General features: G+C 44.9%; 1 protein-coding gene across 3 annotated transcripts; it reads left to right on the plus strand.

Annotated features, from left to right (window-relative positions):
- Positions 1 to 3,557: 3,557 nt before the first annotated feature.
- On the plus strand, positions 3,558 to 18,624 carry Mro (maestro). 3 transcript variants are annotated; one of them, XM_010621727.3, is made up of 7 exons: positions 3,558 to 3,596; positions 11,130 to 11,229; positions 12,736 to 12,882; positions 13,947 to 14,129; positions 16,201 to 16,356; positions 17,149 to 17,256; positions 17,593 to 18,623. In XM_010621727.3, the coding sequence occupies exons 2-7, from the start codon at positions 11,134 to 11,136 to the stop codon at positions 17,644 to 17,646; spliced, it is 744 nt and encodes a 247-aa protein (XP_010620029.1). In that variant the 5' UTR covers positions 3,558 to 3,596; positions 11,130 to 11,133; the 3' UTR covers positions 17,647 to 18,623. The 3 variants fall into 3 exon arrangements, with proteins under 3 accessions (XP_010620029.1, XP_019062683.1, XP_010620030.1); XM_019207138.2 differs by lacking the exon at positions 3,558 to 3,596 and having other exon boundaries at positions 10,842 to 11,229; positions 17,593 to 18,624; XM_010621728.3 differs by lacking the exons at positions 3,558 to 3,596; positions 16,201 to 16,356 and having other exon boundaries at positions 10,843 to 11,229; positions 17,593 to 18,624.
- Positions 18,625 to 20,477: the final 1,853 nt, after the last annotated feature.

The following is a 20,477-nucleotide window of genomic DNA, read 5'->3' on the forward strand; positions in this document are numbered from 1 at the left end:
TAGGGCCTTGTACATTCTAGGCAAGCTTTCTACCACTAAGCTGTATCCCTAACCCTTAAAAAAAGTGTTTTTGTTTAATTTTGTTTTGTTTTTGTACTGGGAATTAAATTCAGAGACTCACATTTGCCAGGCAGGTGCTGTTCTGCTGAATTACATTCCTGGCCCTAAAAAAGTTTTTTAAAATCTTGAGATAGAGCCTCACTAAATGGCTAAGTTGCTTGGGCTGGACTCAAACTTGTGACCCAGAGTGCTGGGACTACAGGCATGCACTACCACACTAGGCTGATTTTATGCCTTTTCAGAAGTGAAAATCAAGACAAGACTTGGCCTGTTTTGTGGATATTTCCTGAAGGGCAGTGAAAAGGAGGAAATGTAAATACCTCCCTTTAGACAAGTTCCTGCATTACACAATGCACATTCACACAAGGAGGTGCCTCTACAATCCTGCAACCTAAAATAAGCCATTTCAATTGGTGTGTCATATGTTCCCGTTCCCCCAGGCTAACTGCAGAGTGACTGATCAATTTAGTTTTGCTTGTTGTTCTTCTCTTCAGTAGTCTCTTTTTCTCCCAAGAGCAGCAGCACCAGGGTACCTCTGACACACAGGAAGTACTAACTGAAAGCAGAACCATTCAATAATCACATGAAACAATCGTGGTGTGTTGCTTTCATCAGTATATCAGTGTAGGACAATCAGTTATCAGAGAAACTTCCTCTAATTCCCAAAATGGTGGTGTGGCCCAGGGCTATGTAAAGAGACCTTTGGGCTCCCTGATTTGGGGTCCCCACAAGTTGGTGCCATGCCTGGGATGCTCTGGGGCCATGAGTTGTACCTATGCCCTCCCGAGGAGTGTGTGACACAGCTGAACTGAGACAATCACTGGATCAGGAGGGCCTCTGAGGACCAGGTCCAGTTCTGGCCCTGATTTCCTTTGAGGTTTTAAGCCAAACAAAGAAATTCTGCAGATTCATTTTCCCCACTTAGCAGTAAAGACACTGTCTGGCAAAAGCTTCAGACTTGAATTCAATGCAACACAGAAAGAAGGTCACTAACATCACCTCTCAGCCGGTGGAGCTGTAGAGTGCTTGCCTCACATGTGCAAAGCTTTGTATTTGATACTCAGCACCACAAAAAAGACCCGGGCAAATAAATACATAAGAAAATCAATCAATCCACAGAGATTCTGTTGTGTTTCTATCCATGCAGCTGTGTACATTTCAGTTCTGGTTTCTGAGTGAGATTTTGCAGACTCAGTTACCCCGCGAACTTGCCTTCTCCCATCTCCTTTGTTCCCGGCATAACTCTATCAGCCTGTTAGTCATTCTGAAGCACTACAAGGGTCAGTTTCAGTATGTGGATTATGTCTTTACAAACTTTACTCCCACTCTTACAATAACCTACCAGTCTTTACCAAAAGATTAAGATGAATTGAACCTGCAGTTCCTCAGGACGCCTTATTTTCATGTTGGTCTGTCTTCATCTCTTGACTGTCTCCTAGTTCCCGGCTAAGGGGGAACCACCCCGGCCCTCCCCTCCAAAGCTAACTTTTTCCCTGTGCCCTCAATACCTCCTCTCTGTCTTTCATTTACACTGTCACTGCTACATGCCATCAATATTATCGGGTTCCCTTGAAACTGTTTTCAAACATGCCCAGGTTTTATTCTTTCTTTCTTTCTTCCTTCCTTCCTTCCTTCCTTCCTTCCTTCCTTCCTTCCTTCCTTCCTTCCTTCCTTCCTTCCTTCCTTCCTTTCTTTCTCTTTCTTCCTTCCTTTCTTTCTCTCTTTCCTTCTTTTTGAGACAAAGTATCACTGTTTGGTTCAGGCTGGTCTTGAGCTTGCTGTGTAGCCCGGACTGGCCTCGAACTGGAGATCCTTTTACCTTGGTCTCCGGAATGCTAGGATCACAGGTGTGCGCCACTGCACCCTGCTTTATTCTATTTTTAAAATTACACAAGAAAACCGAGTGCCTTGCCTTGACCTGATCTCTCTGTTATAGTCTATTTATTGCTTCCCTCTTGCAGCAAGACATCTCAGTTTCCTCTCTCCTTGTGGCCCCTTGGTTTGGCATCCTGGTTTCCTTTTTCTAACACTATTGAAACTGCATCCTCTAAAGTCAACAGCAGTGCCCTTGGAGCCCAGTCAGCAGGGTTTTGTTTTGGCCTCGTGCTAATTTTCTCGGAGCTTCCATCTTCTTTCCCCTACTCTGATGTACTTTTCTTGTTTATATTTGTCACTTATCTTCTAAGAAGATTTTCCAAACTGGTCCATGGTGTAGCATCCTGGTGGAGAGTCCAAGGTCTTGCAGCAGTGAGCCTGTGGTTGACTTCTAATTTTGTCATTAATCAACTTCATGACTTTGGCAAAATAATTTCTAATGCTTGAGTTACCCTAGTTTTAAATGGGCATGACAGGAAAAGCTCTTATCTTGTTTTGGTGTTAAAATTGGGATAGTCTCTGTAATATTTACTGCAATATTTGGCATATGAAAGTATTCATTCATGTTATCTACTGGTATAACAATAAACTCCTAGCCAATTGTGGTGCTCACACATGCTATCCCAACACCCTGGGAGGCTGAGGCAGGAGGATCACAAGTTCAAGCTCAACCTGGGCAATGTAGCAAGACCCTGTTTCAAAATTGAAAAATAAAAATAAGGCTGAACATGTAGCTCAGTACAAAGGCCCTGGATTCAATCTCCAGTACCAAACCCAAAGAAAAACCAATAAGCTCCTAGGTCTGTGAGAGCTGACCCCCCCTCATAGAACATATTGCCCTCATTATCCAAACCAGGGCCAGAAAATAATTGAATATTGATACGTAGGTTTCCGCACGTAGTTAGCCTGGGGAAAGAGGAATGGTCGGAGAGGGAGCGCTGAAAATCTTCAGAGACTGTAGTATCCAGGTTTTCATGTTGCTTTATTTTTAGCAATAACCCACTTACATTGTTGAGGGTTCACATCGCTCCTTACGGGACATAAGATGTTTGTTGAGCAGGAAAGGGACGTCACCGGTTAAAGCGCTAGTTGTCTGTTCTACAGTTACATGGGGCTGCTTGGCACGAATACTGTCCCATCTCAGGTAAAATTCGACTTTTCCTAGTTTTGCAGATGAGAAAAAGACTCCAATGCTAGGGAAGCTGCAAGTCGAGGGATGGCGCCATCTAGTGGCAGAAGGAGGTAACTGCGCTGAGCTGACCCTTGTCGTTTGGCGCAGAGAAAGGGCTTCAGAATTAGCGTCCTTTCTGAAGAAAGTGGGGGTGAGGCTGGACAGGACGGAAGAATTTGGGGTGGGGCGGAGAAACACTTCAGCACTGTGCTGGGACGCGACAACCTCGTCGGTAGCACTAGAGGACAACTGCCTCCCCCTCCTCGCTACCAAACACTGATTTTTCTCCCCGCATCCGAGTCTCACTTTCCAAAACTCTATGCTGGCCCGTTCTTCCTAACCGGCCCCGCTTCATCTATTTCCCCTTTCTGTGTGCTAGGAGTTCAGGGCTGGGAAGATCTAGCCGAGTCATCACATTTGGCCGCCACCGGGGGACAGCGGCCCTCCCGAGCACCGCGCACCCAGGACCTGGGGGCCGCCCGGACCGCAGGTAAGGGCGCCGCAGGCCGGGGTCCGGAGCTCCCGGAGGACCGCTCTGGTCACCATCTATCTGAGGGACCCTGTCTGAGATGTAGCTAGCTGGTGACGTCCTCTCTGGAGAAGCCACTTGGGCAATGTTGGCCATGAAGCCGATGTGGTTTTTCTGTTTTTTTCTTTTCCTTTTCACTGCGTTAATCAGGCACAGAACACATGGTCAGCAAAGAGCTTTAGGATGGGAGGGACTGAAGGGAAGACCTTGGTGCTTCCTTCAAACAGAAGCGACTAGTATTCGATTGGCATGCAAGGCTTTGTCTAAAAACTGGATGTAGACTATGAAATAGTGATAAAAATGTAGATTTTGGAGGCTAGAACGCCTCTCCACCATTATCGTTTGACTTTTACTGAGTTGTTTAACATTTCTCTAAGTCCCAGTGTCTTCTTTCCTAAGATGAAGACCATTAAACTTACCCCCCAAGGTTAGAGTGAGGGTTACATGAAATACGGTGAAAGTGCTCTTACTTGAGTGATTGAGATTGGATTTCAGAGAATCAATGAAGAAGCAGAGTATCATAAAAGGTGATACCGTACATACTGCAAATATTATACCGGAAAGTACAAGATTGTTATGAGGGCCACAGCCTGATCCTCGAATATGGGTCCCACCCGTCCGCTTTTTGGAGTTGCTTTCTTGCATTAATCACTTGCATACTTTGTGAGTTCTAGCTTTGCTTTCTTCAAACATAGAGAGAACCTGAAATGCCCAGGAAGGCACTTAAGAAGTCACCTTCTACAGAATCATTCCAATTCCAAAAATCATTCTGGATTGCTAAGCTTTTCCCAAACTTTTACTGGCCACCTCCCTAATTTGCAGCTTCCTATTGAGGAATCCTTCTGAAAATTCAACTCTGCTTTCACAGAAACATCTTCCTTTGCTGGTATATTCATATTTTGGAAGTTGATATGCTATGTATTTAAGTTTCATAGTTATAGGTTTGGGTATGTAGTTCAGCAGTAGAGCACTTACCTATATGAGAGGCCCCTGAATTCTGTCCCCAGCACAGCAATAAATAAATTAAACTTTTAAAAATAATAAATACATTTCACAGCCTGAAGATCAAGTACAGCTGCTGTGAACTGCTTCTTGGTAAGCATGTCACTTCCAGGAGCAGAAGGAGGAGTGATTACAGTCGGCAAAAGCAGTGTTTGGTAATTCATAGAGAGCCTGGAGAATCCAGTTACCCTCTCGTGATGGTTGAGCAGAGATCAATTAAAACAGCTTCTCCTGCACAGTGTATAAGATAGAGAGTCTGGCAAAAAGAAGTATATGCACCTCAGGATAAAATAAACTTGTATATATGTTTTAATACTATATTTATTGAGACATCATGGGGTTAATACAAGTAGGCCTATTACAAGAGGTGCTCACAGTGGCGGCCATGAGCTTCCAGACATTTATTAGTACGGCGAACTACTGCCTGGGTAACCTTGATTATTGAGATTGCTGCACATGCATTTTCAATTTCTTCTCTAAGGGCCAGCAGTGTAATGGAATTTCTATGATATATGACATACTCTCAGGTCCACCATATGAGGGTAACCCCATCTGTTGAAAAAAGTATCCTCTTTTTCTTTCCCTGAAGTTTGTATACATTTTCTTTGGTAGACTCTGTTTAATCTGGTGTAGCATACCAAAAACACCCACCCAATAGCTAGTAACTATGCATATTACCATCAATGAACTCAGAGTTGATAGGATTGCTAGAAATATAAATTTCTTTCCTCGTTTTACAGATGAGAAAAAGATTCCAATGCTAGGCAAGTGCTCTAGTGCTGAGCTACCCCGCTACCCTTTATAACTTGGCTAAAATTTTGAGGCAGGGTCTTCCTGTGTTGCTTAGACTGGTCCCAAACTTTCAGTTCTTCTGCTTCAGCTTCCCAAGTAGCTGGGATTACAGGTGAGCTCTGCCACATCCAGACCCCACACGATTTTGTTTTGATAGTTATCTCAGCCCATTCTCTGTTGCTAATAACAGCACCGTGGATTTGGAAAGTTATAAAGAGAAGAGACTTATCAAGGTCACGGGGCTGCATCCGGTGATGGATGGCCTGCTTGCTGGTGAAGTTCCTAGGTGATGCAGGATATCCATGGGTGAAGCACAGGGAGCATAAAAGAAATTCAGGAAGGGCTGGAGATTTAGCTCAGTGGCACCCACCTGCCTCTGCCCAAAGGCAAGGTCCTGAGTTCGATCCCTGGTACAGGGATGGGGGTGGGGTTGAATCCAGCCGACCTGTTTTATTTGTATGTTTGTTTGTTTTTTAGCAGACCCATTGAGATAACCCTTTAACCCATTAATCTCATAATCACAGTGGATTAATCCATTCATAAGAATGGAACCCTAACCGCCTTTTAAAGGCCGAATGTGGTCCTACATCTTAATATCTCATAATGATTAAATTTCAGCATGAGTTCTGGAAGGGACAAACCAACTCAAACCCTAGCAATAGTGAAATCCATCGTGTTCCACAAACATATGCCATTAGCCCTTTGTCCTCTGCAAAGATTCTGACGTGCTTCCCTCTCCCCAACAGCCCACCTCCTCCTGTGACTGCTGGGGTCTCTACTGATGCCTGAGCTCAGCTTCCTGGAGTAGACTGTCCTGGGACTGATTTCTAGCACAGGGGATTTTATATACCAAGCTGTGTGTAGCACCAGTAGACACTTGAATGGAAAGTGCAGTGCTCAGACCTGATGCTCCCTGAGACTCTGACCTAGTACTTCTGGAGTTTGTAACATATACCGGGGAGGCTGACACAGGCGCATGGCCAGCACCCCTGCGCAGTGAGAAATGCTTTGCTTTTGCACCAGAAATCAAGATAGACTCTCAGAGACAGCATACCAGACTGAGCAAATCACAGTTTGTCTCGTGATGGAAGTGAGGAGGTGGGAAGGGCTTGTGGAACGAGCAGTCAGCTGAGGGTGGGGCCTGTGTGTCTCTGTAACCCTATGCTGAATCCTCAGCTCTCCTTCACTTTGCCCTGCTGGAGAGCTTTCTCTGATCTTGAATTCTAGACCTGTCTATTAAGATGAGGATGGCTGCTTGGCTTCAGAAGTCTGGGGAAGCTGCTTTGGCTGTCTTGCTAATCTTGCAGTAGAACTTGAGCATGAAAAACAAGGGAACAGGTTGTTTTCCCTCGCAGTGGAGAGCAGCTCCAGGCATAATTTCTATGCCTTGGAACACAGATGCCTGCTGTTTTGCAATGAGGCCCTCCGTGGCGAGCAGACTCCCAGCCTGTGGGACTTGTGCTTCTTTGGAGCTCCCTGTACCCATTGGCTGGCATCTGTCAGCTCTGATGCAGAGCCTTCCACCTGAGGAGTGGCAGGTTCCATTGAAACAGAAGCTTGTGTGAAGAAAACCCCCAGAAAGAAACAACAAAACATTTTTTTGCCTCAGTAAGGTTTATAATCTCTTTCCTCTGGAGGGGAATGACTTGTGATACTGCGGTTTCCTTCTCTTACTGCAACAGTTCTCAAAGTATGGTCCCTAGGTCAGCTGCACCCCAGTATCTCCTGGGAGTATAGATTATGAGGTTGCAGAATCTGAATATGAAACTCTTGAGATCAGACCTGGCAATGTGTATTTTAACACATCTGCCAGGTGATTCTAATGTGTGATCAATTAATGAGAACCACTGGATTTATGATAAAGCCCAGGGCCTGCCTTCAATTCAACAAAGAGAACTGTAGTTCAGCCAGGTGACTGATGTAAAGAGAAACTCTCATTAACTGGATTGGAGGTGGTGTTGCAATTTTCTGGGTTTGTATTTTGGTCCCAACAGAGGTTTACTGGCCAAAGATGAAGGAGAAATTGGAACTGGAGGTGAGGAGGTGAAGAGCTGTTCTTGCGGACCTCTGCCTTGTCTTGTGAACAGGACAGCATGACTGAAACAACCTGGGGCAAAGATGACAGGGAAAATAAATCTGTGCTGTGCCTGCCTGCAGGTCAGACCTGGTCAGGTGCATCTGTGTAAGAGGGCTGGGACTCTATCCGTAGGGATGTGTCCCAAGTTTGCCCAAGAATCTTGACTTTAACACTGGAAATCCTGTGTTCTGGGAAACCCTTCAGCTCTGGGCAAACCAAGGCAGCTGGTCCCAGTCATTCTAGTTCAGTGACTAGTCACTGGATTATGTGGCCAGCTTCAGCTACTCACTGAATTGTGTGGGCCCAGCCTTGATCTATGGCAGTCAGGGTACTGGATATGCAAAAGTTCCTCAGGTACTTCTGACAGAACCAGAGTTGAGAACCAATACAGCCACTTGCCTGTCATTTCTTCTATTAAAAAATAAAAATAAAAACACAAAATACCCAAAGTCAATGGCTAGTTGGTGACCCACCAATACCATGTACAAAAATTAACTCAATGTGTACCAGTAACCTAAATATAAGAGCTATAGCTGTAAAACACTTCAAACACTTGGGTAAATGTACGTGACCTTGGATTTAGTGGTAGGTTCTTAGATAAAAGCACAAAGAGTAACAACAATGACAAATTAGATTTCATCAAAAGTAAACATTTTGTGCATTAAAGAACACTGTTAAGAAAGAGAAAAGACAGTGGAAATGGGAAAAAGCATTTGCAGATCATATATCTGTTAAGGGTTCAGTATCCAGAATATACAAAGAACTCTTACAATTCCAGACCAAAGGACAAACAACCCAATTAAAGAATGGTCAGAGGCTTGGTGTGGTGATACATGTGTGTAATCCCAACTACTCAGGAGGCTTAGGCAGAAGGATTTCATGTTTGAGGCCAACCTGAGCACCTTAGCAAGTCTCTGTCTCAAAAAAGGAGGAGGAAGGGCAAAGGATATGAACAGAAAATTCTTCAAAAAAAGATACACAAATCACCAATAGCATGCGAGCCATGCTTATTAAGAAAGCACAAATCAAAACCACAACACAATATCACTTCGCACCAACTAAGATATAATAGTAACAATGAAAACTAACAACTGTTGGAGGGCAAGTGGAGAAATCGGAACCCTTGTACGCTGCTGATGGGAACATAAAACGCTGTGGCAGCTGTGGAAGATGATTTGGCGCTCCTGAAACAAGCATAGAATCTCTCAGTTGAGCACAGTAGTCTACACCTGTAGCCCTGGCACTCTAGGCAGCTGAGGCAGGAGGGGTGTAAGTTCCAGCCCAGCCTGGGCAATTTAGTAAATTTGTTGTCCTGCCTCAAAATTTAAAAAAAAAAAAAAATTGAAAAGGTCGTGGATGTAGCTAGTGTAAAGGGCATAGGTTCATCCCTGTACTACAAAGAAAGAAAAAAATCACCCTATGATCTGGCAATTCCATTCCTAGCTGTGTACCCCCCAAACGGAAGGCACACACACAGACACACACTTGTGCACAAACATTCAGAGCATCATTGTTCACAGCAGCCAAAAAGGTGGAAACAACCTGAGCGCTGTGAGCAGGTGGAAGGGTAAACAAACTGTGGCAATGAGCGAAGCACTGACACATATTGCAACGCCCACGAACCTTGGAAAAAATATGGTAAAAGAAGCCAGGCACAAGTGGTCACATTTCCACATATATAAAATATCCAGATTAGATTCACGATTGATGATTGCTAGAGGCTGGGGAAGGACAGCAGGAAAATGATGGATCAGTTGGTTTAGGATTTTCTCTGGGGATGACAAAAAGTGTTCTGGGACTAGATAGATGGAGCACAACATTGGTTAATTGTAGATTGAATGTGGATTTCATCTCAATTGTAAAAAGCCAACAAATCACGTCTATCAACAAAACACAACTGAAACCAGACTCTTTAGTGGTCAAGTCCTCCACAATTGGCTTTTACTTTCTGTAGCTGTACCTCCTCCCCCTCTCCTGCTGTGTCAATCATTGTTACCTCTGCTACCCCTAACCCTGTGGAATCCCATTGCAATCCTAGTGTGCCAAAGACACCTGCCTCTGCCCCCAGGCAGTGTGCTGTGGGAGGGCTCTGCCAGCACCTCCAGCCTACAGTCCTCTCCCAAGTCCTGTGGCTCTTTACACCCTCGCCACTCAAATTGTGGTCCCTGGACCAGCAGCATTGGTGTCCCCGGAATTGAGGAAGAAGAGCAGAATCTGGAGCCCCCAGTCCAGACCCACTGAGTCAAATCTTGTATTCGAACAAGATCTCAGATGATTCCACACTTTACAGTTTGAGCAGCTCTGCTTTATACTACTGGGCCCTAGATCAGGCTGCTGATCTGAATCTCTAATGATGACATATATTCACAATATATACATTTGTTAAATGGATGCACTTGGTAAAATTAAAGACTGTATACATACAAGAAGAGTAAAACAGTAAGTCTCCTTTCCACCTGAGGTCCTCAGATTTTCCACCCCAGAGGCACTGTGGGTCACATTTCCTGGGTGTCCTTCCCTGTTCCATGCAAATGCAAGCATTAGCTGTACCTGTGTACTGCCCCCCCTGTTTTGATTTTAAACAAATAGTAATATACGGTACACATGGATTCGCATTTTTCCTTTGGCAGTCTGCTTTGAAGATCATTTCAGCACACGTAGAGCTGCCCAATATTCTTTGTAATGAGTTCGGAACATATACGTAACATATCTATGCTACAACAGTGAAAGACACGGTGTTCATTACAGTGTGATGATGCCCACCTTTTATGTGTGAAGAGTGACCAAAAAATAGAGCAAATGTTTAACGAAACATTATTCACTACAGTAAAAGACACATTGCCATTGTCCCCCGCCCCCCACGAAAGTCCCTGCCTCCCTACAAACACGCTTATCTCAACATTCTTGCCACTTTCTGAAATGGTTCTGGAAGTTGTGTGTGTCTTTACTGGTGCTGTCGATGTCCTGCATTGATTCCAAATGTTTACCAACCACGGTCATCTTGACTTTGGAGAAGAACAAGAGGTTGTACAGTGGCACATATGGTGCCTAAGCCAGATGAAGACGGGCCTCTTTCTCTTGCATGGTGCTCAGCAGCAGCCTTCACATTTTAAAAATCACACCTCATAAAGCTACTCACAAAGCAGGACTTCCAGAACTGCTTCACACCTCGTGTACCCTGGAGCAGATGGTGCGCCAATGATGTCTGCAGGACCGAAGGATTTCTGAATGAAAGAATAGGTGCATTTTCAGACAGCAAGATGCAGAACCCAAATATCCAGTGACCTTCTCAGGGAGCTTTAAAAAAAAGCAACAATTTGAGTTTACTCTAATCTTGAGGAGTCTGTGGGTGAGGCCAGAAATGTGGGCTTTATTTCTTGGGTGGTTGCGATAAAGAAGTCTGCAGGATGGAACGGGGAGCCAGAGATGGACACCCCAGCAGCCCCAAGCTGCCCCTCCTCCTTATGTGATTTGTCCTGGCTCCTCACCAGGATGACAGGCTCCTAGGAGAGGCCTGGGGTCTTGCCTCTGTTTAGTCTCTGCTTTGGGCAGTGGCGTTCATCGAGGAGAAGGCTGCACATGGGTGTTCGTGGCTCCTGTGATGATTTTGACTTTTTTTTCAGTGCCATGAACCAAACACAGAGACTCCTGGACCAACCCCTTTCCATCCATACTTCCAAGCCCACGAAGAAAAGGACATCAATGATATCTCTCTTTTCTAAGGTCTGACATGAAATGTTATGAACAAATGCCCCTTCCCCAAAGATGTGTGCCCGCTCGGTCTGTCATTAGTTGGACCTGCCCCATTGAGGATTCCTCTGAAACCAAAAGTCTTCTTTTAATTTAGGTTATAGGAAGACAGGCAGATGAGTTGAGAAGGATTTAACTTGCTGCTAACTCAATAATAAAAATGTAGAATGAATGGCAGTGAATACTCAGCGATAACAGTGAGGCTTGGAAGTTACTCAGCCTTGCTGCTAGTGCTACAGAAACAGCTAGATTTGCATCTCCCCGACCCCACACTTACTAAGGATGGTCGGGAGGTGGCTTTTGTCTCTGATCTTGTCTGAATCTTCCATCATCTTGCCTCTGACCCTAATAAGGCTGCCTTGTTTTGTGTTCTGAAGGACACCAGGGCCTTCCTGGCACCCACGCCCCCTCCCCTACCGCTTACTACAGAGGGCGGCTTATCTCTTGTCCCATCTCTTGCCCCGTAATTACTCAGAATTGTCTTTGAAGCACAAGTTGCTTCATCAGACACAGAGTATTTCCTGACTTGAATTATTTATGCATTCCTCTTCCTAATCTTAACTGCACAGAGATCTGCATCCTGGACTTGGGATGAACTTTAAGGGCTCTGAGAGGCTTAGCGAGTTGTGCCACATGCTATTGGCAGGTTGAGTAAGATGATGGCTGAGAATGGACCCTGGAATTAGCCATACAGAGGGATGGAGATGGGAGAACATCAGCCTGATTGCAGATGGTTCAAGGGTGAACAGGAGGAGCTGGGTGGGGTGGCGCATGCCTAAGCCCAGCACTCAGGAGGCTGAGGCAGGAGGATTGGGAACGATGGAAGCCAGCCTGGGCTAGTGAGTTCAAAATCAGCAGATGCGGGGGCAGACAGAGAGATTGGAGAAAGGAAGCACTGCACAGACCTGTCTTTCAAGGCATTTAGCTATGAAGTGGAGCAGAAAAATGGAGGAGCTGGAGGAAGAAGAGAATCTTTAACATTGGAGGGATAACATCATCTTTATACCACGAAAAGTGTCCATATTCTCACCTCAACCCCTGTAAATTTCTTTCTTCTCAACTTCGGCCACACCTACCACAGCTGTAAAGCATCTCTATAATTTTCCCAAACCCACCTCGACATGAGTCCTGCATTATTTTTCTTCCTCCTTGATGCAGATCAAATTAATATATTTTTCCAGCAGAATCAATACCTCTGGGGTATGGGGCCATAGCTCAATAGTAGAGTGTGATTAACATACATAAGACCCTAGGTCTGATCCCAGAAACACACACACACACACACACACACACACACACACACACATATACACACGTGCATGCATGCTCATGTGCGCGTGCAGCTCTTTGGAGAACGAAGGGCAAAATTGACCAGGCAGTGATAGGATTCTCTTTAGAGAGAAGAGATAGGGTTAGGTCTAGGTGCAGAATATAACTCCAAACAATCCCAAATTAATACATTTTTGACCCATCACTCAGGTGTCTTGGAAACTGAGGCTCCAGAAGCGGGAGCCTTTGAAGAATGTGTTTTTCATCTTCGCAGAAAGAGCCCGGGACCCCAGTGCTAAAAAGCGTCACCTGGCAATGAGAGGCCTGGGCACCATGGCCTGTGAAGCCCCCAACCAGGTAGGGAAGGGAGGTGAACTCAGGCAATCTTCTCCACTCTCTAGGGCTCATGTGTGGAGTCCCCAAGGCTGGAGCTAATACCTTCCACGCGGATTGGTTGGCTACTGTGTTACAAATCACCACAAGCTTAGGGGACAGAGCAGCATGTGTTTGTTATTTCACAGAAGTCCATGCATCAAGGGTCTGATATAGCTCAGCTGGGTTCTGTGCTCAAGCTCCTGCAAAGCCTAGGCTTAGCCATACTGTGCTCCTTCTGGAAGCTCAGGCACTTTCCAAGTTTAAGTGGTTTGGGGGGATAAGTCAGCTCTTCCACCTGCAGCGCTGAGGTTTCGATTTTCTTGCTGGTCCTTTGCTGAGGGCCACTCCCAGTGCCCGGATGTCACCCTTTTATGACATGGCAGCTTACTTCTTAAAGGCTGGCGGGTGGGTGTTTCTCACTCTTGTCTGCTACAGTGGAGTCTTCTTTGATGTAAAGTAGCCATGAGAGCTACATCTTGTTACCTTTGCGCAGTCTCTTAGGCTAGAAGCAAGCATGGTTCCTTCCATACTCAGGAAGAGCAGATTATACAAAGATGTGGCTCACTCAGGCTCATGTAGGCCTTCGTTCCTCACCACCATCAGCCACAGTACACAGCCGCAGGCAGAGGTGACCACACTGACATCGCCCTCCTTGGAAACATTCTCATAATTTATTTATTTTTTCAGTAATAAAGTTCTGGTCACACCTCTACCGTTAGCATCTGTCAACTTCCTTACCATTCAGTGACCTCCCCATTATAAAGTACTTAGTATCCCTTAAGCCTTTGGGTCACCACTGTCCACCAGCCTTCCACCAGTGCCCTCCCCAGCTCATGATTTCTGTTGTCCTTCCAAAGCGAGTTGGGCTTTTGGGTTGGGTTAATGGAAGCATTTGTTTTTTGATGAGAGTTGGGGTGGCAGATCCATAAGAACGCTGTGATCTCTCAGTGCTCAAGACCTAGGTTACTGGAAGATGGAAGGCAATGCTTTTCAACTCATAGAGAATGATTCCCGGGTGATTAATGCTTTGCAAACCTTGATAACAGGTGAAAAAGTATAAGAAAATCACGCTAGACCTGCTGGTGCACGGATTGTACGACCCTGTGAGTTCTGAAGTCATCCATGAGAGTATGAAGGCTCTGACCATCATCCTGGGCAGGCTCCAGCGGAAAGGTCTGGGCTCCTTCTTCATAGACATCACACTTCAGACCAGGACTTTTTTGGATGATGTAAGTGAGATGATTCATAAAAATTTGGGGGTATTGAAATAGAAGTGGGATTTAAAATGAGAGCACTGCTTAGTTACTATGTCGCTCATGGAACGAGATTTGTACCAGTCACGCACTTAACTGATGTATGTATGGGCCTGAGATTTAGCTCAGCAGCACAGCGCCTGCCTGGCCAGTGTGAGGTCCTGAGTTCGATCTCCAGTACCAAAACCAATAACAACAACAAAACAATAGCATTCAGTGAGCCCTTCCTGTGGGCCATGCACAGTGCGAGATAATTTACATGGATTAGTTCAGCTCATGTCGCCTTCACAGTAATCTGTGAGGCAGGCACTGTAATTACCTTCACTTTATAGCTGAGGCAACCAAACACAGAAAGCTTGGACCGTGCCCAAGGTTTGAAGGGCAGTAAGTGGACATGAAAGCAGGCCTTCTGGCTATATTGCCTGCATTGTCAACTATCAGGGACAAGATGGACCGGGCAAGGAGAGCACTGGTGCAGCATTTAACCTGAAATTGTGAGGCATCTGAGATACCTGGCTTGCAAGCTATCAATTTAGCCTGCCAGTTATTCTCTGAAAGATTAAGGCCAGATGGACAGGGAGCAGACCTTTCATTTTCTGCCCAAGAAACTTGCACAAGCTCCCCACACTCTGAGTCCCCATGGAGCCACACAGTGTCAGGTAGCTGTGCCAGCTCCACAAAAGAATAAGCCTTGAAACTGTGAAACGTGGGGCTTTTACAGGAGCCACCAGCATGTTTGTTTCTCCTTCCTTCAAAGAGAGACAGATTTTTTTGCTCTTGAATGAATATAAACTCTGTGAAGAGTGGAGAGGAAGGCGTCTATCTCACCCACCTTGGAATGTCAGCAATGTTTTGGGTGCAGGTCCTTAAATCTCTCTAGGTGTCCCTTCTGAATTTCAGGACTGGTTTGCCATTTGCCCATAAATAAAACTGCTAGCCTACTATCATTTCTGGCCATGGAAGCCTTGGCCATGTAGAGGAGGGAGAGTCTCATGCAGAGTTGTTTGCTGATGGTTTTTATCTCCTTCTGAGATAGCACTCTTCACTGTCTGCCTTACTCCATGTTCACCCATACATGTGCCCCTGTTGGATGACCGTCTGGCTCTGACACCAGTCGTAGCGTTCATGCACATCTCAGCATTCAGGGAGGGCTGGAGACCAGGTCAGTTCACTGTAAGTGTTAGCTGAGTTGAATTAAGCACACACATAAACACACTGATACTTCAGTGAACAAAATAGCAACCCCCAGGCAATTTCTATAGGTGCGACACACGCTAAAAATATTTCTAAAGATGTCACAGAATGATCAGTGGTCCTCCATCTTGCTTAGCCTCTGTGTTCAGGATGCTTCTTGTCCTTGAGAAGACCCAGCCCTGCCCTCTTCCCTTTGGCTCATTTGGGCCACTGAAAACTGGTATAAAAACCTGTGCCCTCAGAGTCAAGAGGCCGAGTTCCACCCTCCCTAGGTCTGTAGCCTGATGGGTGACTCCAGGCTCATTGCTGAAATCCTCTGGGCCATGGACGCCTCGTCAGGAAAGAGAAAGATGTGGAGCAATCAGCTTGCGTGGGAGGCAAAAGAAGAGCTGAGCCTATCTTCCAGGCATGAACTAACCCATCAGACTAAAAACCAGGAGAGTTGGGAGGGTGTTGGGGGAAGAAACAGGATCCTTATTTCCACGACAAGTGTGAGAAATTGAGAGCAACAGCAGAAAGGTGACCTGGCAAAAAATGCTGAAGTAATAAATGGGAGACTGGTCCAGTGAATGATAATACAGAAAAGGAAAAGAAAGAGAAAGGGGAGGAAAAAAAAAAAAAGAAAACTCCTTTAAATGCTGATATGGAAAGAGCTTAGATAGACTGATAGCGAAACCATGGTGCTGAACACCTGTAGGATGGTGTGTGTCTATTTATGGAAGAAGAGGGAACAGGGCTCTGGATCTGATGCTATCCTGTCATGTGCATCCAAGAGCAATGACTGTGCTGTGCCTGATGCTGTTGACTTTTGGTCATGACCTGGCACTGTTGTCTTGTTGATGGAAACCCACAGGAGAATGACAGTGTGAGATACTCAGCCTTAGTTTTGTTTGGGCAACTGGCTGCCTTTGCTGGGTGGAAATGGAAGAAGTTTTTCACCAATCAGGTGAAGCAGACCCAAGATTGCCTCCTAAGACATTTACAGGACAGAAATCCCCAGGTTGCCAAGGTAAGATTGTGATTCTCCGCCCAACAGTGTGGAATCCCTGTTGGTCATGGGGGATGTGAGGCAGCTTCGTGGAGTTGAGGTGTCAAAACCTTAGGTTCTTGCCAGTGTGGTCAGGGCCAGTTAGAAAAGAGTTCTCCCGTGTGTACGTCCCGCTTGAGTAAGGATGTTCTTTTCCATTTGCCTCTTACCCACCTGCCCAATCCAGCACTTGAGAAGTCTGGATAAACTCAGGTTTACGAGGATGGGGAGGAGGGAGTGGGTTTAGTGGGGACAGCCACCTGCTGAATGAGTGTATTTATTCACCCCCAGTTAGCTCTTTTCACTGTGTCTTTTCACCAGTTCTCAACTCCCTATGGGATTTTTAAAAAAATTATTATTCTTGGAGAAAATGTGTCCTAACAGGGTTGGATCAACTTCAGGCCTGCTTTGTAATGGGACTGAACAAATGTTTCAAAACCCATAGGAGCAAAGAGTTCTGTGAAGTCCCTTATCTTCTGATGGAGAAAGAGAGAGAAGGAGGGAGGGAATAAGGTTGAGTTTAGGAATTCAGTACTGCAGTGATAAGGGGCTGCGGAAAATGTGATGCTCTATACCCCACCAGCTCCTAGATAACTGATCTGCCATTTTGTTAACATTTATTTATGGATCAAATTTGCAAACATCCCGGAAGCTGCTTTAACTCATTCAGTAGCCCTGACCATAGTTTGGGTGTACTTCTGTGGGGTATCCCTGCTTGGGATTCTAGAACTCTCTAATATTTTCAACATAATGTGGTATTATTATTTTTCTCAGGCTTGCAAAACAACTTTTCGAGCCTGCTCTCCATACCTGACACTGAGGAAGGAGTACAGCTTCCAGAATGAAGAAGAGCAAAGGAACCCAAAACTCTGCCGGCAGCTGGTGAGTGAGCCAGGGCAGGAAAGAATTCTCTTCAGGTCCTTACCCTCCCGGTACTTAACATGGGAGGTGGTCAGGCAAAGCAGGGAGTCACCCCCATCCCCAAAATGTCTCAGGCCAATTATTTCCCTTTTAACTGACCCATAATGCAAAGCAAATGGCGACTCACCTGGGAGATCATGTACAAAGTGTACTGGCAGTTCCAGTTCCGGGGATGCTGCTTCTCTCTCTCTCCCCGTTGATTATCCTCATGCTCCATGTTGACAGCCTTCTACTAGTGATGTAGTCAAGAAGACATGTGAGCCCTCCCTCACATGTACCCTTGCCAATGTCTTTCAGAGTCACTATCATCCAGAGCTCCTGCAGTTCTTCTATGCAAATAAAATTCTGTAAGCATGGAGGGTAAGAACATGGTCCCACTTGAGTGTCCTGCTGGGAACATCATGTGCCCTCTATTTTGTCTCATTGAACGGCTCCCTGGCTTGCCTCTTGTGACTGTAATAGAAAAGAGGATGTCGTGAGAGAAACTGAGAGCAAAAACAGTGCCATGTGATTATACACAATGCCCAACATGAGATTCTGAGTTGCTTTCACGTATCTCATTTTCTCCCCACAGAGACTTGATGAGAAGGTACATTTTTCTTAAAATCATCGAAAGTATATATGGGTTTGATGCTTATTTCTCAGCTATTTCCTTCTAAAATTCATCTCTCTCAATTACCTTATGTTTCTAATATTTAACTTCTATAATTAGGAGGATAGCTGTTACCTTAAGCTGTTTTCTTAAAAATGTATTTGCTACTGATATTTTGCCTGTTGCTCTTAATACCTCTTCGTACCAGGGCTTAAAGTTGGCCAAGATACCAAGAAAGTTGATTGCAGGGGTATCTTCAATTTCTCCGCCATCTTAGAAACTTATTGCCTTTAAGATCACCTTTAAAAAGAACTAACATGGGCGGGGGATTTAGCCCCGTGGTGCTGCAGCCTGCCTCGAAAGCACAAGGACGCGAGTTTGATCCCCGGTACCAAATAAATAAATAAATAAATAAATAAATAAAATGAAAAGTGCTAACAGAGAAAAGATAGCAATGAAGCATGTGTTGAAAATTCTCAGGCTGATGATAACTTACGGAATAAAATACTAAGTAACATTTATTAAACATTTACAATGTATTAGGCATTATCTAAGAATTTAATACTATACCAACCTTATGAGGTAGAATCTTTTATTGTTCTCATTTTACAGATGAAAGAACTAAGGCATGGAAAAATTAAATAATTTGCTCAAAATAAATGGTGGAAAGAGAATTTGAATCCGTACGTCTGATTTCTGGGGCCCGTGCACAATTACTCTTCATGGAACCATTGATGGATGGTTAGAAATGTGAAAAACAGAACAAACAAGCAAGCTTTAGCTTTTTTTATTAAATCCAGTTAACTTTTGCTCTTTTATGTACATACCAACATACTTTTTTATTAAGTGAGCTATATGTATTTTTAATTCAGCCCTTCTGGACTATATGTTGATTTTTGTTGGCCACTCCTAGTTATCTCAGGGGTCACACCACCCTTATGAAAAGTTTTGGGTTGGCCTGTAATACCAACTATTTGGGAGCTGAGATAGGAGGATTATTTGAGCCTAGGACTTCAAGGTCAGCCTGGGTAACACAGTGAGACCCTGTCTCAAAAAGCAAAATATTTTCCTACCAACTAGATTGCTCTCCCTGTAGCAATTCTGAGGTCACCACGGCACATAGTGCTCAGCTGTGTATGGAGCATTGTGTTCAGTTTTGGAAATGGAAAGACAGATCACCAAGGATGGAAAGCACAATCCTAAAAACTGTAGAGGGCTGTGAAATGGCATCTGAGAATCAGGAACTGTTTTCTGCCCTAGCTCCGAGGGACTGCACTGCTAGGAGAGAGGGTGTTTAGGAACATCCTGTGGGAAGCCAGGCTATGGAGATGGTAAAGGGGGCAGCAAGTGCTAGGCTTGAAGAGGGTTTCTTCCTATTTGGAAGCAGAAGTGACAATAGGAGGTCTGCGGAGTGACACAGCGTCAGGAGCAGGTGGGATGAACTATCCTTCCCTGGATGTTGAGAGGTTGGCTTAGAATCTAACGCAGCAGTGAGGTGCATGAGAAGTGACTGTTTTACTGGCACTTGAAAACTTGGGAAGAGTGAGTCAACTGAGGTTTTGTGCTCTGAAGTAGAAAAAAAGCTATGCCCTTAATGTCCCTTAAATTCACCTGTGGAAGACACTGCAGGATAATATGACTGTAAGATTCTAACCCTCTTCTTTTTCCTCCTAAAGAACCATGCCCCTTGATATTCACACCCTTGTGCAATCCTCTGCCCTCAGATCTGGGTTTGTTTTGTGACCTGCTCTACCCATTAGAATGTGATAGAAGGGACACTGTGCCATTTCTCAAAATTTGGGCAGTTTCCTGTTTTACACACTGGTGGAAGACAGCCACTGCATACAAGATCAAATGACCAGGAACAGTGGGAAATGGCTGAGTCCTGAGTGGAAAAGGAGGAACCTAAGCCACAGCATAGTCTGGGGCCAAGAACATGACACAGTGTGGCCGATCCAGACAGACCCCTGTGGCTGACACCAGGTGAAAAGGAGACAGCTGTTTCTATAACACCCATCCCTACTGCAGAACTGTGAACTAGTAAGCAGACAGTTGTTTCAAGGCATGAGTTTCGGGGATAGTTTGTCACACAGCAATAAGTAACCAAAAAAAGTTTCCATATCATTAATTTTTTTCCCCGGTACCAGGGATCAAACTCAAGACCTTGTGGTTACAAAGCAGGCACGGTGCCACTGGGCTAAATCCCCAGCCCACATATCAGTAATTTTTGTTATTTTTGTCAGTTTTGTTTTGTTCCTGATAAGTTCTCCTGGAGTTTAAATTATATTTCCAAAAAGTTATGTTATCATAGAATTGGCAAAAGCAAGGGACCAGGCCTTGTTTTTCTTTCTGTATCTCACCCTTTCTGTCACAAGTCCTGCCACATAGCATGTGATTAAGAAATACTGAGTGTCTAAACGGTTCCAAACTGTAGAGCATATGTGCTGTTCTAGGGTCTCACCGCAGGCTTGCACTTGTTTTCCCACATTTTTCTTGTGTTTCTCTTTTCTCTAAACACGTCTTGGTCTTTTGTATTCTATCACCTTTGCCCACTCTGCTCTCTATCTGCTCTGATCTCTTCCCTCCCTGA

This window comes from Fukomys damarensis, unplaced genomic scaffold (genome assembly GCF_012274545.1).
Source record: "Fukomys damarensis isolate Sample0158 unplaced genomic scaffold, DMR_v1.0_HiC HiC_scaffold_30, whole genome shotgun sequence".
Lineage (NCBI taxonomy): Eukaryota > Metazoa > Chordata > Mammalia > Rodentia > Bathyergidae > Fukomys > Fukomys damarensis.

Bases quoted from the DNA above. Each gene is read 5' to 3' on its own strand.
- Mro (XM_019207138.2), top strand. From the start codon at position 11,086: ATGGGTGTTCGTGGCTCCTGTGATGATTTTGACTTTTTTTTCAGTGCC. The intron at 14,130-16,200 runs GTAAGTGAGATG...GGAAACCCACAG, and splicing joins CCAGGACTTTTTTGGATGAT to GAGAATGACAGTGTGAGATA. The intron at 17,257-17,592 runs GTGAGTGAGCCA...AATGTCTTTCAG, and splicing joins CAAAACTCTGCCGGCAGCTG to AGTCACTATCATCCAGAGCT.